This window comes from Cavia porcellus, unplaced genomic scaffold (assembly GCF_034190915.1).
Source record: "Cavia porcellus strain 051 isolate PalLab524CR breed Dunkin Hartley unplaced genomic scaffold, mCavPor4.1 scaffold_21, whole genome shotgun sequence".
NCBI lineage: Eukaryota > Metazoa > Chordata > Mammalia > Rodentia > Caviidae > Cavia > Cavia porcellus.
Genome location: NW_026947504.1, coordinates 58,584,535 through 58,609,999, shown reverse-complemented (window position 1 = coordinate 58,609,999; position 25,465 = coordinate 58,584,535). Strand labels below are relative to the sequence as shown.

The 25,465-nt window shown below is 38.1% G+C and overlaps 1 protein-coding gene across 4 annotated transcripts in view; it reads left to right on the top strand.

Moving 5' to 3' along the window:
* Epsti1 (epithelial stromal interaction 1) overlaps positions 1-25,465 on the top strand; it is a 102,340-nt gene that overhangs the window by 20,508 nt on the left and 56,367 nt on the right. For 3 of the 4 annotated variants that reach the window (XM_013140826.3, XM_013140827.3, XM_063232729.1), the window contains exons 4-7: positions 1,603-1,686; positions 9,572-9,645; positions 10,403-10,486; positions 16,757-16,830. In XM_013140826.3, the coding sequence (XP_012996280.1) occupies positions 1,603-1,686; positions 9,572-9,645; positions 10,403-10,486; positions 16,757-16,830 (316 nt within the window). Of the gene's footprint in view, positions 1-1,602; positions 1,687-9,571; positions 9,646-10,402; positions 10,487-11,753; positions 12,546-16,756; positions 16,831-25,465 lie in introns of those variants that run through there. The other variant, XM_063232730.1, reaches the window with a different exon arrangement.

Here is a 25,465-nt window from a genome sequence, read left to right as displayed (position 1 = left end):
AGGGAAAGGGACCTAGAGAAGGGTGGAGAGGAGAGGTAGGGAATAGAAAAGGATGGAAAAGCAATTAGGATGTGGTATGTACATGTTCCAACTTCTTACAAGGAATATAAACATGTACTACACTCATGTAATAATAAATAAAATGATAAAAATTATTCTCTCATTAGCATTTTATAAATTTGTTCCTCCACGTTAGTAACAGAACTCATGACATGATTGTAAGTCTTAGATTTTTGTTGAATTAAAAAAACCTCATTGCCCATAGACTAGTCTCATCCCTTTACATTTCAGCTGATTGCTATATTTTAATGGCAGTATGAATTCTTATAAAACAGACAAATGTTGTACAAAATAATCATGAAATAATTTGCACCTTTCTTTGTCTCATCTCTCCTCAGTGGAATTTTTCCACAACATCTGAGCCCTCATAATTTTGAAATTGTCAGTTTATCCTTCACTGTTATTATTTGTGTAATTTAGTTTTATTCCCTAGGTTATAAGGTCTTTAAGGGCAAGGACCATTTGACTCTTTTTTGTGCTCCTTATACTTAGTGTGTGTATAATATGTATAGAGGAAGTATAGTATATATAAATACTACCATCTAAAGTTATGACATTATCTTTTAGAGTTGCAGAAAGAGGTAAGGTTCATTTAGTTCAGGTCTAGCTGCAGTAGTACTGACATTCTGTGCTTTGGCTTACTGCATCTTTTGCAGAAAGTATAATTTTGTAACTGATGATAAACCTATGGGCTTTAAGCAAAGCCACCATCTAAAGGGTGGTGTTTCCAGGTAGATAGCCCCCTTGTGGGAGAGTAGATCACTTTAGAATATGACAGATAGCTTCAGTGATTATGGCAGCTGCAGGTATTTGACCAACAGAACCCCAAAAGTTGTGGCATCTTACCAGCTTTTGTTATACTTACCTGGAATTTGTGTAGTCTGGGTTTTGAGATATTTCAGAATCCTTTTACCTTCATAATTAAAATAGTTTATAATTAGACATTTGGAACAATCAAGTCTAACCTGGAGATGAGGGCATTTGCTGATAACAGAGATAGCATCTCCTTGGTGCCCCCTGCTGTGAAGAGTTAATATCTGGGCATTGAGCCTAGCTTCTTAGCAGACTCTGCCTAGTCCCAAAAGCCAGAACCAGAACAGGGGTGCACACTCAAAAGTGCAGAGCCCTCATTCCTTGTATCTGAGGTGAAATTGGGGAGCATTTGAAATAAAGTCAATAGGAGCATCAGAATTCTCAGAATGATTACATGTGTGAATTCCCACTGTCAGGAATATTGTAGTTTTGCACAATAGGAAACCTTTAAAATTAACTTGATATAGAGTTTTAAGAATGTCTAAATGGGAGATAAAACTATATTCCTTTTTGTTATTAGGAGATCAGATTGTTTCTCAACTTTGAACTCTCTGTGTCGACACTTAGAATAGTATGGGTACAGTACCTTATTTTCCTGGACATCTTGTCTGCTTATGCTAGCATGTAGTTAACTGTCCTCTGATGATTTTATTTTTTGTGTGTGCTTTAAAGTGATCCATTTTCTTTCCACATTCTAATACTTGATGATTTTGTTTCTCACTTATTTAGTTGCCGAGCAAGAGCTGGCCAGCTTGGAGAAGTGGAAGGAACAGAACAGAGCTAAACCAGTTTATCTCTTGCCAAAACGGCTGGGTAAGCAATAAATCAGTTGCCTGAATGAGGAAGGCAAGTCCCACCTCAGATCCTGTAGGCACCTGTATATGCCTTTCTTTGTATACTAGAGGCAGTCAGTGGTTGTCACTGCTTGAAATATCACTCACTGCTTGAGATGGAATGTATTTAACATGGAAACATTTAAGTGTGCAGGTACATTGTTGTCTCTTGCTTCCTACAAGTAGCAAATGTATGAAGCCACAGTCATGTGGGAATAATGTGGCAGGTTAATTATCTAATAATTTAGAACAGTGGCACACATACCACTATGGGCTTGTTTGTTATTGTTGAAAACTCTAAAAGGCTCACAAACACTGATTTAGAGCTTCTTAGATGATCAGCTCTGAACAATGCTTACCTGGGGTGCTGGATATATACCCCATCAGCACCTGTTGGGATGAGGGGGAGACTATCACAGCATATCAGTCATGGCAGTTAAATGCTACTGTGAAGGAAATAGAAGGAGAGCTAATTCTAAAAGCGAGAAGAGAACCCAATGGTGGGTATAAAGACAAATGTCACCTGGGTTTTACTCTGCGGAGACCTTTGGGCCACTAGGATGGGTGGTGGTAATGTGATGAATGATCGGGGTCATCTCTGTGGTGTTTGAATCATTTAGGGGGATGTCACCTAATGGGAGTCTTTAATTTTCTTTCTTTTTTCTTTACCAGCAGCAATTGACAATTTAAAATGCTGGACATAGTTTCTGTAGATCTAGTTAATATAAGCATTATTTTCATTCAAGAAGCCACTTACTGTCATGAAAGTCTTAAAGAACCCCCTCCCCTGACATGGACATAGGTAAAAACTAGCAAATTTGGAAGTCACTTGATGAATGAAAGTAATAGTATCATCATGGACATACATAGTACAGTGGTACTTTGGTTTACAAACTTAATGTAGTCTGTTCCACAATTTGGGGGAAGGTGATCACATTCATGTTTGTCACCCAGTGTAGGGTTCACAAACAGAAGCAAAATTTTGTGAATACTTTTATTCTTGAACTGAACAGAAGTTTCTAAGCTGAGGTATTACTGTATTTCATGGAAGAGGTTAAGCTCATATCACTTTGGTGCTGAATAAACCAGACTTGAGGGGTGCCATCAAATCATGTTCCTCAAACCAGCTGTGGGGAGCCAGTCTTTGCCATGTCCTTTGAATGCTGTGGAAGATTAGACTTTTTTGGTTTTTCTCAAATAATAGTACCTACCTAGTTCTAGGCATAATGCAGTCTCATTTCAATAAAGTTCAGTCATAAATACTGGTCAGAACTAACTCTGTTACTAAAGATTAAGGCTCCCCTAATTCAGTACAGCATTGTTTCAGGGAGGAAGCTAACAAGCATGGTTGATGTTCCTGGACTTGTGTTTGACTCCTTCAGGGTCAACGGCTTAGAGGTGAATAAAACAGTAGTGTTGGGTACATGCTGTCATGCTGTGGTGACTGCTCTCTCCCTCCTGAGATTATCTGAGTTTTTCAGGGTCCTTCCCTACCTACCATCTGTCCCTTGCTTGATTTCCTTCATAGAGACGATAGACTCTTCTGTCGGCACTGCTTTGGCTCTTGCTAGACTGTGTGTGGAGTCTGTTGTTTCATAGATGGTGCCCATAGCTGAATGTTACGCTAATGTCTAGATGTCCCCCCAAAGCCTCATGCACTCATAGATGTGGCTTTGGGAGGTAGCTAGATGATGGATATATGATACTGGATTAGTTCACTGATGCCTGGAGTGTGATGCTGGGAGGTGAAGCCTTGTGGGAAGACATGAGTCACTGTGAGTGTGACCTGGAAGGATGTATATATACCTCTCTCCTCTTCCCTTGATGGTTCCTTGCTTCCTGCTTACCATGCCATGAGATGATTCTCCTCCATCCTGCCTTGGAGCTACCTGGCTATGAGCTGAAGCTTCTAGAGTCTGTGAGACAAATTAAATCCTTTTTCCTTTAACTGTGAGTGTCAGGTATGTTGTCCCAGCAATAAGAAAGTTGGTAAGACAATGAGTTCCTCTAAGGTGATTTTAGGTTGGCATTTTCTCTCATAAGATCACATAAGAAATGCTGATGCATCTTTTCTTACTGCTGACTCTGGGAACACAGGCCATTTTCAATGCGATCACCTCTTTTTGAAGACATATCTGAGCAGCCAACTAACAACAGCTTTGTTGCCTTTAAGCTCTGATTTTTCTGTGAATTTTTCATACTCTTAGGAATTCAGGTTAAGGTCTTCACATGATCTTTGTTAAACCACTCTTGCTCAGCTTGAAGTGGATATTTTTTTCCTTTATCAAATACACAGAGGAGTAGGAACTCAGACATAGCTCCTCAGGTTTCTATCTCCCTTTTAAAAAAAATTTTTTTTATTTAAAGAGAAAAAGATAAAAACAAAAACAAACATGGAGAAAAAAATAATACAGAAAAATAAACAGTAAGAAATCACTAGTTGATAAGTTACATATTGTCATCTTAGAAATAGTTGTTCAGGTTACCAAATTAAAGCATACAAAGTGACATTCAAATAGTGACACTGCCAACAGTTCTGCTCAATGATCCAACAAAAACTTAGTAATATGGTTATCAGTCCTACACACTTGTTTTTTATCTTAAAGAGGGTAAGATTAAACATATCAAAACAGAACAAAACAGTTCATAAAGAAACAATTTAAAGAAATGAGGATTTCAAAGCAAGTCCACTGGAGATCTTCACTGACTATCTTATTGTCTCTAGTTTTTCTTCCAAATAGTTGTCCCCATCTTCACACACATTGAATACATACTGCATATTATATAATTAAATCATTACTGGATGGTGAAGGCTTTTTAGGTCTTCAAGACCTGACATTGGAGAAGTAAGTAATGACTACCATAATGTCTCTCATTCTCTTCGCAGTAACTGTTCTTACCTTTACGTATACTGAAATTGAACTTAAGAGACTAGACTAATATCGCTCTGAACAGTGAATAATAGTATTGCTAGATTTTATATCATAATGTTACAGAATTAACACTGGGTTTCTTAGTGTCTCTTCTTCAGAGTATCTGTTCATTACATCATACATTATATAATCTGTTCCCATAAATAGTTTAAAAAATTCTTCCCATGTGTGAATTTATACATGTATATCTATCTTCTCTGTATTATAGGGAAAAACAGATCATAACAAGACAACAAAACAAATTCTAGAAAAACATGCAATGAAAAAGACACATAAGACCACAATATTTGGTGATCTAGTAGTTGCTTTCTCTTGTTATTTTAAATAGACTTGTCCACATCATCAAGCTTAATATAGTTAAGCATAGTATTACATAGCTATTTTTATAAAAACACAACTTAGAATACATTATAAGACTTGAAAGCGGTTAATAATCAAAACTGGTATGGATATCTTTTACATCTTGTCATCTTCAGAGTAGTTGCATCTACTCTTAGACTTGATACTATCAAGCATACCAAATTTGAATAAAATCAGCCAAGGCAAATCTGCAATCTAACAAACCAGATTCAAATAAGATCAGTCATAGTAAGACAATATAACTAATACAGGGTTTCAGTTTAAGTTTATAGGAAATTAAGGATAGTTACCATGGTATAACCTGCTATTTTTGGGTTAGATGTCTGTGCCCTCAAATCTGATATGAGTGGACAGACCAGAATAAATAAAATCAAACTAAACAGAGCGATAAGACTACTGTGACTTTTAAATCCTGATACACTATTAACAATGACCTCTGCCTTCCTTTTTTAGGCTATTTTTCACCTTTTCCCTTCTTAGGATGCTTTGAATGTTTTGGGTCTCACTAGCCCCTTTAGTTTTTAGATTAGGAGGCCAGCCTATGGTCTATCTGAGTGTTGCTGAACCTTTTTACCCCTGAGCTTGGTAGTGTTTTCCTTCCTTCCAGCTGTGTAGTTCTACACTGCCCCAGTGTCAAAGCTTTCCAATCTATCTGTGGCTGCTGGATGAGTTGTCCCTATTTCTTTCTGGATTCCTGTCACATATAGCATTGCTTTCTCATCTTTGACTTTCAGTTTATTGACCCTCTTTCGGGTTGAGTGTATTTCCTATTCATAGCATCTCGATGGAACCTGCCTTCTAATCTACTCTGCCTGTTTCTTTTTTTATTTTTTATTTTATTTTAGTGTATCAAGGCTATCTATATTATAGATTATAGTTTACCGTCTCTGCCTCATGTCTGGTATTCTATTTTTCTGCTATAATTTATCTACTTTACTCCTTCATTCCACTGTCTGCCCCATTCTTTGAGGCCTCTCTGCCACTGTTGCTGGGATCCTGGTATTTTTTCCTCTCTCTGGAATGTTCTTCAGTATTTTTTGTAGGATTGGGTTGGTGGTCATGAATTCCCACAGTTCTTCCTTGTCTTGGAAACATCTTATTTCTCCATTAATTTTGAGACAGAGTTTTCTGGGTACATCAGTGTTGGATGTGGATTATTTTCTTTCAGGGCTTGGACTGTTTCCTCCCAGGCTCTTTTCAATTTGAGAGTTTGTGTTGATAAGTCTTTTGTTATTTTGATAATTTTTCCATTGTAGGTAATCTGCTTCTTTTCCCTGGCTGCTTTTAATACTCTGTTCTTTTGGTGGATTTCTGGAATCTTGATTATTATATGTCTGGGTGTAGATTTGTTTTGGTTTTAGGTGGCTGGAGTTCTGTATGCCTCATTTATTTGGATATGATTTCTTTTTCCTATGCTTGGGAAGTTTTCCTTAATTATATCTATGGATGGTCTTTGTAGTTCATTTTTGGTTACTCCTGCTTCTTCGTTCACATGTTTTATTCTTAAGTTATGTATCCTTTTGTCGTCTTCTAGCCTTTGAATTGTTTCTTTCTGCTTCCTCGTTATTTTTAAGAGATCTTTTCTTTTGCAATCATATATCATAAATCTTTCTTCAAGTTTAAAAAGGCTGACTTTAGTTTCTTTCAAGGCATTTTGCCAGTTTTCAATGGAGTTTTTAGTTTCCTGGTAATCTCTTTGAATCTGTTTCATGTATTCTAGATTTTGTTTATATTCTTCATCAAAGGTTTCTCTTTCTTTTCTGAGTTCCTCCATTCTTCTATTTGTGTTCTCTTGGGAGGGACTTATCATTTCTTTAATTAATCTTTTTAAATCTTGCCTCACTTGGATCAGAAGTACAGTTTTAAATTCATCTATGAGGTCATGAAGGTATTTCTTTATGTCCACTGATGCTCTGTCTAGTATTGGATGGTTACTGCACTGGTTCTCTTCTGTATTTACTTCTCCTGGGCTTATTTTCCCAGGTTCAGCAGCTGGAGGTTTTTTTTTTTTTTTATTTCCTTCTCTTATCAGGTTTCTGGTTTCTTTCAGACAGGTGTGTCCTGGGGGTCTCTGGCCCTCACCGTATTGCTTAGGGTCTTTCCGAAGTGTGCTGACTGGGGTTTTGCTGCCCTCCCCAATTTGCTGTTATCTGAGGTACACGCAGGGATGCAGGGACTGTACAGGCTAGCCTCCAGCCTCTATGCCAGTCAATCCACAAGTTAGGCTGTACCTTGTGGATGTCACAGAGTCAGGACAGTTTTATACTTGCTTATTGGGTCCCAACCAGAGGTGTAACTTAGCCCCAGCAGATCATGCCAGTTCTCTCTGTGCCAGGGGTAGCTGACTGACATCACTGCGGCGCCGGGCTCTGCCCAACTGCAAGATGTTCTCCACCAGTCCTTTCTATGCCAGGGGTGGCCGACTGACAGCACTGCAGTGCCAGGCTCTGCCCAACTCCAAGATGTCCCCCAGCCAGCGACAGCAGCCACGGGACCCAATCCCTAGCAGTCACTGGGAATCAATGCAGTTCTTCCTTTTGGGTCTACTCCACACTGCACTGCGTGTCTTCACTGCATTCTCAGCACATTGTGGATTGGTCAGAAAACTGTGCAGTGCCTGGCTTCAGCGCCCAGGTGTATGGTCCTCTCGCTGTCTCCTCTGGTGTGGCCAGGTGGCTCCGGCTGGTTTGCAGGGCCCCGGGTCCCAATTTCCAGCACTCACCGAGAGCCAATAAAGCTCTTCCCCTTGGATCCACTGCTTACTGTGCTGCGTCCTCCCATTAAGGGCCCGGAATTCGTTGACTCCTGTTATTGGCAGCTGCAGTCTCAGCGTGACTTTGGATCATCTGGGTGTGCCTAGTACAGCACAGAATGGGTTTCAGTGAGCGTGTTGGGTTTCAGTTCTCCACCTGTGCTTTTCCTTCCTCTTCCTAGTTTTATCTTTCCCTTCAGTTACCGCCTTGGTTAATAAGAATCGTTATCCAATCGTCTGGTCCTCTCCATGTTGTCAAATTCTACCATTGATCTGATTTCTCCGCAGAGGCTCTCCATCCAGCCCCCTAGCAAGCCGCCATTTTTTCTCTCCATCTCCCTTTTAACTATCTATCCTCTTTTACGGTCTGAAGATAGCTGCTAGTGGAGATTCTGCAAACCAGTTTGTAGTTGTTCCCTTGCAGATCTGCTTGTAGGGATGCAAGCAACATACTTGGAATTTGGAGCAGTGGGTGCCTATTATCTTGCAGCATTGGTGGAATATGAGCGAGATTCTTATTTTTAAGTTTGTGATATATGAGGTATCTAGGAATGACTGGATGTGAAGGGGGGAAGGGCTAGTAGGAAGAAGGTTCTAGAATGTATTAAAATGATGAATTCTAAATAAAACTGCTTCCTGCTTGCCATCCATGACTTTCTCCATTTCTTTTCATCCTCAAGTCCTCCCCTACTTCTCTACCTCTTAAAATACTGGAAGAATTGTCAGTGATAGAGAAAGTATTTGAAACAATAGATACAAGCTTCAATATTTCTTGCAGTTTTTTTTTTTTTTTACTCTCCACAAGAGTGACTGATGGGCCCTATCTGAGCCTGTATATCTTTTGGAACTTGTAAGAAGAGCCTCTATAGTGTCTTTATCAGTTCAATTATAAAAACTACAGCAAATACAAATTGTTTTAATATATGTTCTGTGACAGTGAATCTGTCACAGCACCAGAGAATTATTTCAAAGGAATCTTTCTAATATAAACACCAACCCTGCAGAAACACTGAGAAATTGCTAAATGGCTTTTTTCATTTCTTTTCTTTCCTTTTTTTTTTTTTTTGCCATGGTGGGGATTGAACCTGATCTGACATATAGTGTCAGGCGCTCTTCCACTAAGCTGCATACTACCCAGCCTGAAATAACAGTTCTTAGATGATTGTTAACCTTTGATGATTTCTGACCCCAGATTATCTTTGTTTAAGAGACAAGCAAATACTCTTTTATCCATAGTTTTCCCCTTGAAAACCTACAGAAAAATAAATTTTATGAGTTGATAATCAGTAGGCAGAATATTCCTGTTGTACTTTATAAGACCTGATTATAAAGACCAAATATGTTTTTGGAAACAAGACTTAACTGAGTGTTGCTATTTGAACATAGGACAATAGAAATTGAGGGAAAAAACAATTGAGACATCATTGATTATCTTTATTTGTTAAAGAATAGTCATGGAGGAATTTTCTAGACTTTCAAGACAGGCAGTACTTTTTTTTTTCCACTTTAGTGTGCCTCAAGTTATAATTTTGGTCTAAATGAAAACTTTAATCCTACTGATTGGAAACCCTTAGTAGGATCCTTTTTTAAAAAAATATAGCTTCATCTATGTCTAGTTTTGTTCTGTTTTAAGCAATTACCATTCTTTAATGTTTTATTGATGATAATTGGTTATGTTCTTATTTCTAGGGGTATAAAAATGTTAAATTTATGTTGTAAATTTGTCATGTATTAATTAGTCCTTGATGGCTGACATTTCAGCTTAATATTCATGTTTTACTGTCACAGCTTTTTTGTTTGTTTGTTTGTTTTTTCATTAGGTGGAAGTCAGTCAGAGTCTGAAGTCAGGCAGAAGCAACAGCTCCAACTGATGCAATCTAAATACCAGCAAAAGGTCAGAATCTATCTCTTTCAGTTTAATTTCAACAAGAATTTTGAGTACCAGTACTGTTAAGTAACTATGAAATAATATAGTAGCTTTACCAAAAGCATAAGATCTTTAAACCGATTTCAAGTGGAGCACCTTTCAGAACTGAAGAAGCCAGGAACTGTGAAATGAAGAGAGAAATTACTTACATCCTTAGTTAAGTCATATATTTATCAACACAACTAAGGGAATTTACACCCCCCTCACACAAACATTGATTTAACTTAATGATGTATTAATGTAGTTTCAGTCTATTCTGTTTTGAATATTTTAGTTCCAAGAATATAATTTTGCTTACCTCATGGAAATGATACAAAAAAGATTTAAGTACCTGGTGATTTTTTTAATGAACACTATGAATTTTATAATCAGGAAGAATTATCACCCTTTCCCCCTCACACACAGGCATGTGCATGCATACTCACAATCCTCCCGCCGACATGTAGATCAGAGAAAGAGAGACTGACACACACACACCCAGATGGAGGGGGATGGACATACACACAGACACAGGAAGAAAGAAACACAGAAACTTAATAGCAAAGGAGGTAGCCTGGCCATTCTCTGTGATCTAAGTTGCTCGATGGAACAACCTATAATCATAGTGAGGGATGGCACAAACAATACTATAACTTGCCTTTCATCCTAATTTTGTGTTCCAGAATTTCAGACAAAAATGGTAACTGTTTTTTTTTTGTCTTCTATTATTTTGTCTTAAATTTAGCTAAAAAGAGAAGAATATATAAGAATCAAGAAGGAAACTGAAGAAGCTGAGCTCCAGAAAATGAAGGCAATCCAGAGAGAGAAGGTAAGAAGGTAGAGACCATGATTAGCTAACAGTACAGAGGGCCATCTGCCAGTGATCTTCTAGGTGTTGTTTGTAGATTAACTCACTTAATTCCCTCAGTAATTGGATGAGGTAGAGATTATCCAGTTTTACTAGTAAGTAACACAGGGGAGATAAGTTACCAAGGGACCATAAGCAAGTAATAGAATAACTGGGCTTTAGAGGTCCTACTCTGAGTCACCATCACACTGTCTCACCTCTTAGGCAAACAATCAACATACAAACTGTGCATGTAATGGGTTAGAAGAAGACAAAACAGCTATTAACAATGTCAGTGATACAGGGTTAGCATTATACCCACATATTGCATTTTTCAAGTAAATATGATGTAGCATGCCTCTCTCACTAGTAAAAACAAAAACATGTAGATAGGCATAAGGAGTGCATGCTTATAATCCTGGCACTCTGGGAGGCTGAGGCAGGAGGATCACAAGTTTTAGCTTAAACCAAGAGATTTAGGAAGACTCTGTTTCAAAATAAAAAATAAAAAGACATTGAGATGTAGCTCAATGCAAAGGCTGTGGGTTCAATGCCCAATACAAACAAAGAAAAAAAATAGCACTCTTTATATTTCAGTATGTTTTATTCCATTTTGCACCTCAAAGTTGTTTTAGTTTCAGTATAATTTCTAGGGCTTGTGAAATAGCTCTTAGAAATACTCATCTGCTTAAGGGGGCAGAAGAGTGCAACATTCTTTTCATTTAAAATTATAATTATTATTCCATATTCATTGTACAAATTAGTGGGTTTCACTGTGGCGTTTCCATGCATGCACACTTCAGGTGCTCTGACCGCATCCACACTCCTGCCCACCCGGTCTCAGCCTCCTCTGTAGTGTTTGCTGCCCACCCTTGTTCCTCCTCCCATTCTCCACCACATCCAAAGCTACCTTCCTTTCCAGTCTAAGAGCGTCCTGTTACTGTAGAGAGGTAGTCTCTGGGAGTAGAGATAAGACTAGACTTGCGGAAAAATAAGAAAAGACTGAAGGTATAAAAAAATACAGAAATTTTGTTTCTAGGACCACCAGTTCTAATTGACTAGCCATTACACTTCCATTGCTTTTTATTACAATGACTTTAGAAAAATTCACCTCTTTCTCTCTCCTCATTCTTCTCTATTCCTCACTCTTTAGCTCTCCTTTCCCCCTGCCATTTATCCCTGTAAAATAAGCTCATGTCTTGGTCTGCATTGTAGAAGAAGGGTCTTCTACACATTGCCTGTGTTACAGGTGGAATAAGAAAACCACCAAGAACTGAATGAAGAGGCTTAAATACCCTGAAGAATTACTGTGTTGCAGCCTTTCTCCTAAAAATCATTTATAAATTGTCATTTAATACCCATAATTGGCTGGTTTATCAGTCATGCTTAGAGCTCATTTCTTTGTTGTCATTAACATGTACTATTCATAAGTTGCTTTCTGAAATTATTCTTTGCCATCAGTATTTCTCATCTCTAGTGCCACAGCACTAGACATACAGCAATCAATCAAAACAGAAATCTTAATTAGATATGCATTTCTAAAATGGTAAGCACAATGCTCACTGGGATGAATTTATGGGGAAGAAGGAGACAGGTAATTGGTAGATCCGTCCCATTCAGTAGGTGGCCCCTGGGTGGGCTGTGTGCCAAAGTGCTGCAGACACTTGAGCCCTCCTCAGACCTACAAAATCAACAAACTCCCCTGTGATTCCTGTGCACATTACAGTTTGGGGAGAACTAATGGAAATGGCTTTTCAAAAGAACAAGCCATTTGCCCCAGGCCTTGCATGGATTTGTTTTCTCTGATTGAGGTGCTCTGCCACCGTGGCCCAGCCTTCCTGTCACATATAAATCTGTTGTTTTTCATACTAAATACGGTGTAAGCCTATTTTGTAGCTTGCGTCAGATAGAAAAGAGACATTAGCCATCTAGAAGTGACATATTTCACATTGCCAGTGTGAAAATGGCCAAAGAAGGTAATAATGATTATGCTTATGGGGCACTTACTCTTTAGAATGTGCAGCAAATACACACATGGACACTAGCCTGCAGAACTCTGCCTTCCTTCTTAGGCAAGTGACTACTGCCCAGGAAGTCCAAAACCAAGAAGAAGCCAAGCAATTATTGCCACCAAGAGCTTCTAGTATGGGCAGTCATGTTGACCCTCTCCCCCACCCTACACCTGTCCATTTATGCAGAGGGATCACTGGGAGACTATGAGTCTCATTCTGATGGGTCACCAATTGTGCGGGTAACAGTGAGTAGACAGTAATTGAGTTCCTGCTAACATTTGTGTGTGTGTATCTACCATGAACAGGATGGCATAAAAGACACCCAATTTCTTCCTTATTCAGTCAAGTCATGGAGTTTAGGAGTACTTAATCCTACAGGTCAAGGGGACTGTCTTAGTTATTTTTTACTCGTCCTTGAGACAAAATACCTGATACCCAAAGTTAGGAAAGGTTTATTTCTTACAGTTCTTGGAGTTTTCAGTCGGTATTCGGCTGGCTCCAAGGCAGTGTGGCTTGGTGGGGCAGCCTTTCATGGCCACTGCAAACAGCAAGGCATGAACCAGCAAGAGAGAGCGACACACCTCCTTCCCACCTTGACATCATATCCTGCCCCCACCCCTGGGTGGGTAAAACACTCACAACACCAATCCGAGCTCTAGACAGTGAACCAGTAACAAATGCTAGATTTGGTCCCATCCATAATTCATGAGGCTTCGGGGCCCCTGACATAAATCATGACAGAAACTTTGGTGACAGCACTGAAGTGCTTTGTCAAACTCACATTCCATGAACTAGAGAGTGACAGTGGCAGTATACCTCTAGTGGTAACCTAGAACTGCTGCAAACTAGCTCATGAAAATAGATTAAGTTTTCAAGTTTTGGGGGACTCAGTTTAATTCATAGTGGTGGTATAGAATTAACTGGTAGAAATATTTGCACTATAGAAATCAGGAAAATACTACAATCAACTTCCCCTTGTTTCTACTAGAGCTGGCTGTTAGATGTTTACCAGGACTCACTGGTTAGCACTAAATCAAAGTTGTTTTCCTTTAACCTCCACATTTCAAAGCCAAGTCTCAGACCACTCAGAAGGGCAAAATACATTATGAAGTTCCAGGCATGTTGTTCCTAATACTTCCTGATTCAAAAGTAGATGATAATTCATGAGGTAGAGAGAACAATTTCCATCCTTCCTCAAGATAATCAAATTCTAACCTGAAGAATCTAAAGATATATGAAAAAGGGAAATTAAGTTCACAGATGGAATTAAGTTTGCTAATCAACTGTCCTTAAAAATAGAGCATCCTGCAATATTCAGGTGGTTCAACCTAATCACAAGGGTCCTTAAAATTGGAAGAGGCGGACAGAAGAGAAAGATGACAGCAGAGAGAGATTCATGCTGTTTGTTGTTGGCTTTGAAGATGAAAGGGACTATAGGCCGGGGAATGTAGGAGACCACCAGAGACTAGAAAAGACAAGAACTCTGATTTTCTCAGAGCTGCTAGAAGAAATGCAGCACCTGTGACACCTTGATTTTACCCTGTGAGACCCATTTTGGACAGCTGACTTTCAGAACTGCAAGATAACAATTTCTTAAGGCTGCTAAGTTTATGATAATTTTTTTGTGGCAACCACTCTCTTGTGGTTTCATAATTGTGTGTTAACTTTCTTCCTAGAAATCTATATGGCAGGGACAGTAGCTCTAAATATTAGAGTAAAAGAAATTTGTTTAAAAATGAAGGTAGTGTACCAGATACAAGTACTTTTTTTGCCACTGGATTGTGCCCAGGAGTAGACAGGTTTTCATATGGCCACATAGGAGCATTTCATCCAAATTTAGTGCCGTGGGAGAAAACTTCCACCACACCTTTCCCTCATAAGCACATTGATGAATTAAGTAATAATCTGTTTTTCCAGACTTTCCTAAAACCCACAAACCTAAAAACATGAAAAATTTCCACTTATGTGTCAAAGACCTTCCCTATTTCTTGGATTCATTTTATTCTCCTTTCTATCTACTTAGGTTTAGAATACTGTTATAGAACACTATTATGTAGTACTGCTCTTCCCAAATACTTCTGTTTGGCTCTCTCAATTTATTGGGAAATTGTAACCTCAGGAAGTTCAAGAATCCAGTTAGGTATCTGAGTAACATTGAAAACCTTTTCTTGCTTTCCACTAAGCTATGGCTGCCAAAGTCATTTGGAGCCTGGAAGTCAATGTGTTTTATGTGGACACTAAGAAACATTGTCAGTTTTAATGCTGTGCAGTGAAATAGGAACTAACCAGTGGAATATAAATCATGCATATTAGATGCAAAGATGCATACATATACATATTCCTAGGAAATCATACTTGTTGCTATACCCTGCCTTGAGTAGGGCTGCCTATGAAATTGGTTCCTTGGGATGTGTTGCATTGTGCTCAGCCTTCCCAGGCTGCTGGAGCCATGCTCCAGTGGAGCCTAGGTAGTGCTTGGCATTGTCCATGTGATGCTAGCTTTCAGGCATGCAGAATACAAGAGTTCTGGAGTATGGAGGTATCCACACAGACTTCAGAGGATTGCCTGGAAAGTCAGGAAATGTGCTTGCTTGTTGTCTTTCACTGTTGATTCCCTGTCCCTCTGCCCGGGGGTGTAGGGAGCTCCTCATGGTTGAGCACTTTTGGTCTCAGAATTCAGGACTTTCTCAAGATTAGAGTCATTTATTTCATTTAAAATTCTGTTAGTTTTCTTCCTAGAATTCTGTTTCGTTAACGTCTAATTGCTTGCATTTTAATTGATTCCCCTGACACTAGTAAATTTCTGATAGTTTTTTTTTTTTTTCTCTGTTTGGTACCAGGAATTGAACTTGCAACCTCATGTTCGCCAGGCAGGTGCTTATGCCGCTGAGCTAAATCTCCAGTGACCCCCACTCTTTTTATGGAATTGAAATCACCATCTGTTTTGCCTGTCAAAATGGGAAGGTTCTGTGTGAATGCATATTTTCATGCAAATGAAAAATATGAACACATTTTCCCCTTTTTGAAAGATTGAGCCAAACACACAAAGTGTAAAAATAATGATTTCCATTATTCTCTGATCACAGGTCTTTCTCTGGGAAAATCCAATTTTTTATTAAATCTAGTTTGTTCTCTCTTGAATTCATTTAAAACTTCACATTTTTCTTGTGCTGCAGAACTTGCTTAAACTCCCGATTAAATCTGTTGTTTAAGAATTTTATTTGGTACTAGGGATGGTAGCTCAGTGGCACAGTGTCTGTCTGGCAAGTGTGGGGTCCTGAGTTCGGTTCCTAGTAACAACAACAACAAAGAACTGTACTTATTTTTCTAAACTAAGTTTTAAAAAGTGATAGTTGTGTCATGGTGAGCAGAAAGCAAGTGCTCTGGATTTATTTAAATTGGATTAAAATATGCCATGGTGACAGTAAAATCAAATACAAAATTTTTTCTCTACGCTCTCAAAACAGCTAATTAAAAAAAACTGGATGAATATTTTTTAAGGACATATATTATTCAGTCTCTAAACAGCTTTAAGTATCTGATTCTAAGTCAGAAGGGAGTTAGGTTAGCATACTGAAAATCTTTTCTGGAGTGCCTGAGTAGAATATGGGTAGGCTTATGTAGATTTATTATAATTTTAACCATTTATTATAATTTTAATTTATCATACTTGGTTTGTAAATTTTATGTTTCCATTAGAACATTTTGAAAATATCGATTAAAAAGTTAAGTGTTGCTATCATTTGAGCTAAAATAAAATATAGAATGTTGATTCTGTGATTATTCTAGTCAAACTGGGAGAAGGGAGCGGAGGGGAAGATTTGGGCTCCTGACCACCACCTCCTCCTCTCTTTCTTCTCCTCCTTCTGCTTTTTCCTTTTATTTTTTTCTTTTGGTACTGGGGGTTTAATTCCAGACCTTCGCACTGAGCTCCATTTCTAACCCTTTTGTATTTTTGAGACAAGGTCTTGTTAGGTCACTAAGTTGTCCACTGTGGGGTCAACACTCAGTCTTTCTGCCTCAGCCTCCCAGAGGCCAGGATTATGTGTGTGCCTCCATGCTTGACTGAGCTCCTGGCTTTTGGTCTGGTGCTCTTGCGTTGGAGAGGGGATGCATCTGGGAACCTCTAGCAGGATACTATGTTAAACTGTTAGGGCCACTAGCTCTTTGTATAATTTCAACATCATGATTTATCCCAAAGGTTCATTAATTGATTTTATTTTGATATTTGAAATTTCAGAGCAATAAACTGGAGGAGAAAAAGGCACTTCAAGAAAAGCTCAGAAGAGAAACACTTAGGGAGCATCACCAATAGTGAGTATATTTTCAGAACTACAACCTTTGTGAGCATATTTTTCATTCAGCTTTTAAATTCTAGATGATGGTACATTTTCAAATATCTGGTACAATATGAGATTATTGACTACTATGTTAATTATTTAATTGATCTCTGTTAACGTTTGAAGATCTAAGATTGGATGTATCTATACTTAGCAAAGTACTCTTTATATATTTTACTCTTAAAAGAAAAAGTGCTCTTTAGTAGTCAATTGCCTAGCAATGTTAGTACTAAATTTTAGGAGTTCATCATTATAAATAACTTGGAGATCTTGACTTTTTGGGTGATCCAGGGTACTTATTATGTTGAGGATTGAAATATCCAAGAAGAATCTAAACTAGTTAAGGATTTATCTAATGGACTGAGAAATGTTACACTTTGTGTTTTGTTCTAATTAAAAATTCAGATACCATTTAGCAGTAATTGTCAAAATTTCTAATTTGTGGTCATATACCACAGTAAATTTTATAGTATGATTTATGAATAACAGCAGTTAATAAGTATTGCCATAATAAGGCAGCTACTGCTTTATAAGGTAGATATTATACTCTAAAAGCAGACAACCAAATAACCATATTTCAGATCTTATAATCAAAATGTCATAAAATCAAGGTAGGAGGTAGACAGCATGGGGGGTCTGTTGGTTTTAGGGTGCCTTACAGCATTTGGCGACCATAAGAACACCATGTCCTAACCACACTCCCTGACACCAGGCATCAGCCTGAGGGTCAGGTGTTGTGCTTGAGAGTCACCTTAGGCGACCTCATAGCCATTGTAATAGCATTGTGATTTTGACCCCACTAATGGGCTTGGCCACCATGGTGGTTCAGCAAGGTCCATATAAATTCAAAGACTGCTTCTGACATGGGGATGGAGATTCACCACGAACTGGGAGAAATCCCTGCTATATACCACCCAGACCCTAAAACACAGGAAGAGCTCCAGCAAATCTTAAAACCAAAGATGGGATCTCTCTGAGTCAGGCAACCCTTGATCTTCATTGTTGGCCTGCTCCTGCTCTGTGAAGTCACTTTTGCTCTAATAAGCTCTATGCTTTTCTTGCTGCTTCCATATGTCCTGCTCTGTTCCTTGTTCAGGATAAAAAGAGCCTGGCTGCCTGGTGGGACAGAAACAACCCATTTGGGTTAGAACCAAGTCGATCTGAGAGTCCTAGTTTCAATCCTCAGCTGTGATTTTGGACAAGCTACTAAAGCTCTTGGAAATTTAGTGTTTTTTTCATTTGAATTCAATTTCAAAATAAGAATGATAATATTGATCTGATCATCTAATTGTAAGATTTAAAGATAATATATCTATGGCATAGAAGTGCCTATTATATGGACTTGAAATGATTGTCTTACAGAGATCCTAGTTGGATGGGATTATACAGTTTTATTTTGGAGAAACTATATTTAGCTTTGTGGCCCCACTAGAGGCAGTAGTTGACCTCTGTCTTTCCTGTGCAGTGCTCGTTACCTGCTTTCTATTCTCTCTTCCCACCGTTGTCCCTCATTTTCAGAATTTTAGGTCATTAAGGTGTTGAGCTGTACATGTATGTGACACCCTAGAATACATCCTTCTCAACATTCTACATCTTTTAATTTTTTCATGCTATTGTAATTATCTCGCCTATATCATAAGCAGCCACTTCTTGTTTTAAGACTCAGAGACAAGAATGGAAAAGAAATTTCTTGCCCTTCTACATTGCTTTTTAGCAAGACAGGTAATTGGCCTCTGCAATCCAGGTCAGAAAATCGGTGGGAGATAGACTGAAGCAGGATGGAACGGTTAATGAGTGATAACTTCCACCTTACTCCTGCCTTAGTCACAGGATCTGAAGCCCGTCTCTCCTTCCTCTTTCTTGGGAAACAGGAAGCTGAACATCATGAGAAACTGACTATCTTAAAGAGACATATAGCAAGATGGAAGCAATAGGTTGAGAGTGCTGGTGTATTCTTGCCTCTCTTTTCATGGATAGAGAAGGATGAGGATTTATTTCTGGTTCCAGCCTGAGGAGTTAAGGGAGACGAGACTAGAAGGTTTAGTTACTTAGAGCCACAAATAAAAACAAATACAGTTACTCTGTGGCATACTAGTTTTACATTGGAGAAGGGACGACCTACTTCACAGTGAGGTATCCTAAATGCAGGACTGGGAGGTTAAGCCAGTGCATCCTCTGGATGACTGAAGGTAAAGGATGAGAAAGTCTTGAAGATTTCAAATGTTGGAGGTTGTGCTGCTCAGCTTGCTTTCTTTCATCTACGTTCAGTTCTTGAGTTTGTGTTTTACTAAATACTAAAGATCAGTCACCTTTTTTTTTGTAAAGAAGGAAAAGGTTTTGCCCTCAGCCACCTTGCACATTATCAGTGGAGTTCAGTTCAATTACATGCACATTTCACTCTTGCTCTTTTTTGCTTATCATGAAAGTGCCAGTTAACCAGGAAAAAGAGAAGTTGGCTAAAAATGAGAAGTATCTCAAATTGATTTTTAAAGCCTTTTGAGAAACACAAGAAGAGGTAGATGTGTGTGAGCTTTTTTTCTTTTAAGAGCATTGTGTTTGAAATTATTTTTGAAATTAAAAGGCCAATAGCTCATGAAATGAATGACCATTACATAGCTAGAAATATGAAAGAAACTTCTTAGAAAAGGTGGATTCTCTATAAAATAAGTCTTTATCTACATTCTTAGAAGCAGTTTATAGTAGAAAAAGTGCCTAGGAAAGCTGTTAGAATTTTTAACAGTGCAAAGATTTCACTAGACCAACCAGAATGCTGCCCTCTACCCCTCAAATTTGATTCTCCTGAAGCTGTGAAGTGAAGGAACTCAGACTAGAAACCCAAATAAGAAATTCTTTAGCATCAGTCAATACCTTCTAGTTTCTGCATACTGTGACGTGCAGGGTTCAAACAGCAGACCAGGAATGACCAGCCATGGATTTGAACAGACTGTAAATCCAAGATGCTGGAGAAAAAGCAGAGCCACATGGGGCAGCACCATGAGAATCTTAATGTGCTCTTTCTTCACACCTTGTTCCTGACTCCGTTCATTTGCTTCTGATTATTTTTAGCGTTGTCAATTATTTAGCTAACAGGCAGAAAACTAGGCTTTTATTGACATCCAAAGGGACTCTCCTGAGTGTAATAATGAAGGCAGTTTATTGAATGCCTGTGAGGTTGCTTTCTAATTGTACGCATTAATCTGCCCATGCAAGCTGGCTGAAAATACACAAGCAGATTGCACATGCAGATGGAGCACACAGGATGGTTTTTATGGAAAGACCTCTGGAATGTACTTCTGCAGTACTGTCTTTTCCTTAAAAATCGAATGACTGTGACTATTTCAATTGGCAGCTGAGAGCAGACCAGATTAATGATGCATTAAGTCTGCCTCTCTGGCTGGGGACAGACTCCAATTTCACAATTCAGAATTAGTTCTAGGATTCTTGAGCCTGAAAATGGAGGTTAGGAATGGGTATTAAGCTTTGTGTGGTTTTCACCATTCTTTTAATCTTTTTGACTATTTACTCTTAAAAAAACTCATACATGATGCTTTTCAGGATGGTCCTTATATTAGTCTTACTGAGCTGAAGTAATAGTTTATCTAAGAGAGGATGTTATGTCTTAGGTTATTTAAACTATTGGATAAAATATCTTAGCATTTTAAAGTTTAAGTAATAATTTACTTCTGTGGCTTTTAATTTTTAATAAATGTTGAGACAAATTTTGAGCCTATTTAATCAGTGATGGTAATAGGGTACGAAGTGAGGTAGGTATGCAGGTGTAATGGAAAGTGATATTCTTTTAAGTGTATTCTAGATCATTGAATTGACTATGTTTCAATCATTTAAAATTATAATCCATATCTAATGACCGTTTAACACAAAAGATTAGACATTTATATAGTTTCAAATATATAATGTGATTGGCTCTTTTATTTTTTTACTTTTTTTTTTTTTTGTCTTTTTCATTTTTTTTTTAATCGGTACCAGGGATCGAACTCACGACTGCCTGCTTGCAAGGCAGGTGCTTATGCCGCTGAGCTAAATCCCCAGCCAGATTGGCTCTTTTAAATCAAAGTAATAATAGGAAGCTGGTGTATAACTGAGATCCTATGGAGTGTCAGGCTTAACAGTAGATGGGTAATAAAAACTATTTGTTTAATTTTCAGATCACCCCTATTAGGGATGCAATAGGTTGTGAATGCTGGTATATTATTGCCTCCCCATTTTTCTGGTGAACGTTGCAGCATTGGAGTCTGGCTGGGGACAGACTCCAATTTCACAATTCAGAATTAGTTCTAGGATTCTTGAGCCTGAAAATGGAGGATAGGAATGGGTACCATTCACCATTTTTCTGGTGAACGTTTTCTGGTAACATTTTCCAAGGTCATGGAGATGCTAAGTGATAAAGCCATACCCAGGTTCTGAGATTTTAGGGGGACAAGAGAATTAGGTGATTTAGGTCTGCAGTATACTTTAAAGTTGAGAGTCTCAGGGTAGATGGGTTACTGTGGTGAGAACTATTAGAGAGGGTAGGTCAGCTCAGCGAGAAAGACTTGGCCAAAGTTAACTTCTACATCTTCCCAACAAGATCTAAATTTTGCTTGGAGCAGGCAAAAGAAAGGCTGAAGAAATAGGTCTGCTTTGTTTCGAGTCATTCCATAGAAATAGTGTTGTCATCCCAGGGCCAACACTAGGTTAGTACCATGATCCATCTTACTATAGAATAGGATAGGATAGGGCCTTAAGGCTCCTTGACTGTACGCTTCTCCCAAATACAGTTTCTTGTGAGGTTTCCCAGGGACAAAGGGCTCCCATTATTAAACTCTTAGTTGGCAAAACTTTTGGAACCAAGCCCATTCCCAATCAGGACCTTCCTGTTCCTAAACTGTCAAGCTGCACCACTGGCTCAGGTCGCTGATTATAATGTTGGGAAATTTTCTTAAAGTCTGCCATCACAGCTATGCATACCTTTTACTTCTATTTGAATAACAATGTGCTTAGTTCCTCAGAGCCACATCTTCATCTATTTTAGTTTCCTAGAGCTTGAAATCGAGGCAGGTCTGCTGAATATGCACACTTTTGGCCCCAAGTTCGCTGTGTAATATGCTTGCAAAACTCCTAAATGCCCTTTGAGGGAACTTCTGAAAGACTCTTAAGGGCTAAATTGCTCCCTTCTCCATATGGTAGGCATAAATCCAACCTTGAGCTTCATAATTTAGGTAAGGTGAATAGAAAGTCATCCTATTCATAACTTTCTAGCTTATGCTAATGAAGTGAACTTACAGATATAAAAGTCTGTATCTATTTTGTTCAGAATGAGACTGAACAGCTTATGAGAAATCTGGACTGAGGGAATCCCTTACAGTTGAATGTTAAATCACATTACTAGTTAAAACCATATCAACATTTCCACCCACTATGAATTCTTCCTGCAATATCCTAGAGCAGTGCTGATGAACCTATGCCACGTGTGCTGCAGTGGACTGTTCCTATCACTGAAAGCTCTAGAAGGTTCACCGTCACTGTTTCAGAGCATATTAACTCAGTTCATTCCCAACCCGCAACCCCCGTGCTGGCATCCACCACATCCCACTTGAATCATGGCCTGTGTCTTCTGTGTTACCTGTCAGCCTACATACTACTGCAATGCTGTTATCTTAGCCAGAAGTCTTTTCTATTTGTGTTTGGTCTCGTGTGTTTTGTAAGACTTAATTTGCCTGTTTAAAAAATTTAATTAAGTTTATTGGTACATTTTAGGTATATATAATGATTGCATTCATTATACAGAATTTGTATCCATATATGATGTAACTTGATTTTTTGTTTTTCCCATCCCTCTAACCTGCCTTTAACCTCTCTTGAAGCTATTTACAAAGGCTTTGTTTTGATTTTTTCCTTGTTTTCTTATCATTTTTTTCTTTTTCCTTCTTTCCTTTCTGCTTCCCCACTGTCTAGTTAACATTCCCACTTAAACGTTTTCTTCCTATTTCATCCTATTAAACACTGCCTTCCTATTTTGCCATATTATACATTTATATTTTTGCTTTTTCACACGAGAAAAACAATGTGGTACTTGCACATATGTGTCCAATTCATTTCACTTATGACTATGAACTCAAGGTATATTGATTTAGCTCGAAATATCTCAAGTTATGCTTCTGTATGGTAGAGTAGTACTCCATTGTATAAAAACTACATCTTTTTTTATCCATTCCTTGGTTTATGGGCATTTGGTTATTTCCATGATTCAACTATCACAAATTATCATGCTATAAATATGGCATTGCTGTGGTATGATGTTTTTAAACCTCTCAGGAAAACATGCAGAGAGGAATAGCTGGGTTGAACAGGACATGCAATCCCTGTTTTTTGAGGAATCTCCGTACTGATTTCCACAGTGGTCATTCCTGTCTGGTTCACCAGAAGTGTTCCTTTTTCCCCATATTCCCTTCAACATTTGTTTTTGGTTGATTTCTTGATAGCCATTGTTTCTGGAGTAAGATGGAATCTCAGTGTTATTTTAATTTGCATTTCTTGAATGATCAGTGATGTTCAACATTTTGTCATATGTTTATTTATTGGTATTTCTTCATTTGAGAAGTGCACTATTCATCTCAGATGCCCAGTTTTGGACTGGGTCTTTGAATTTGGGTAGGGAGTCTGATTTTTTTCAATTCTTTATATGTTCTAGATATACGTTGTTTGTGGGACGACTGGCTAAAATTTTTTCCCAGGCTGAGAGTTGTGTTTTCACTCTGTTTACTTTTGTTATGCAAAAGCTTTTTAATAAGATGAGATCTCAGTTGTTGACTTTTTGTAGTATTTGTTGTACAATCTGGGTTTTGTTCATGAAGTTTCTGCTCGTCCCACTGATTTTAACATCGATAGGCTCTTGTCAGCTTTCTTGGCCTTGGTGTTTTTTGGTGTTTACTCAATAATGACTTTGCATTTCTGACATGAAGTTATAAATTTGTTGGCCTTTGATTAAAAATCAAGAGTTTGTTTTCACCATAGAAAGGTTTAGGGGATTAGATGGAGGTGTGGGACTTAAGTGGCAGATATATAGGGCAGAATAGGATTGATGGATGTGTTGGTCCATCATTGTAACAAAACAACCTGAGATAACAAACTTATACAGAGAAAAGGTTTATATGACTCACACTATTGGAGGTTCCAGTCTATGGTCAGTTAATTCCATTGCTTTGTCTTTAATGAGGCAACAGATTGTGGCAGAAGTACATGGAAGAACAAACCTGCTTACCTCATGACTAGGAGGCAAAAGAGAGGAAAAGAAAGAGACTGGGATCTCACAGTTCCCTTCAAGGACTTAATTTTTATAGTGAAACACCATACTATCCCATTTAAGAGAAAAATTTCTATTAGTTTATGGAATAGAAAAGCTATGGATAAAAAGTAGACATCAAAATTTCAAAGAAGGCAGTATACATCTTTCTTTAGACTGATCTGGGGCTGGTATGTGCTGACATATTAGCTTTTGCTACTAGGCATTAGAAGACTCAGGAAAATAGTGATTCTACCATTCTTTGCAGATGCCTTCAAAAGTCACTTTGGATACTATTATCAGAAAGAAGGAAAGAGTATTAAGACTTACTCATGGAAATTATTGAGGTGTGTCACTTCAAGCCTGGCCCACACATTTGCTCCCTATTTATTGCTCAGACCTCGTATGCAGCCACATCTAGTTGCACAACAGCTGAGACATGTGCTCCAGCTCTGTGTCCAAGGATAGAGCTAGCAGTCTCCATTTTATCCAGAGTACTCTGCTTCAACATAAACCTCTGTTCATTTTCACATTATCCTAAGCAAATCTCTATCAATTAATGGAAAACAATCTGGTAGGATGCCTGTGAGACAATTCATGGTGTTGACTGTGGAAAAGGGTAAGCCTGAGAGAGGATCTTCAATTTCTATTCTGTAAACTTTTCTGTTTTCGGACTCATTCATATCTTACTTCATGATTAAAAATTAAAACACTAAATACAAGCTAAGTGAGGGAGAATAATTGTTTTAAATACATGGACTAGTTTGATTACTTTGAATATAAAATTTTGTTCTCCCAATGATACTACTCATATTATGTTTTGTTTTATATCTTGTTCTGATGAACTCTTAAATGGTACTTGTAGAGCTACCTCAGTAAACTTTCTCTGAGTGCTTATAGATGTATGATTGTCTTGGTTCTCACTCAGTTATATGAAACTGACTTTCTCAATGTTGCTAAGCAATAGCACGGACTCAAGAATGTTGTTGTCTGCATGAATGCATGTATGAATATGAGAGTGATTACTTATCTAAACTTCATGGTGACAAAGTTCAAATTTTTGAAGCTGTTGCAAAGTAAAGGGAGATTGTATTTTTAGACAGTATTTCTATAGACAGTTTCTGAGATAACTGAGGTTTTATTTCCGAATGTGCTATATAAACATGAATTACTCATAAGTCTAAGTCATGTGGACTTAAGGTAACTATGTATATTATATACCCATATTTAGGTACTATAGTAGTTCTTGAGATCACCAAGGGTGCTTTTAGGAAGCAGATTTCCAGATTCCACTCTACACATGCTAGAAAAAACAGAGGTTCAAGCC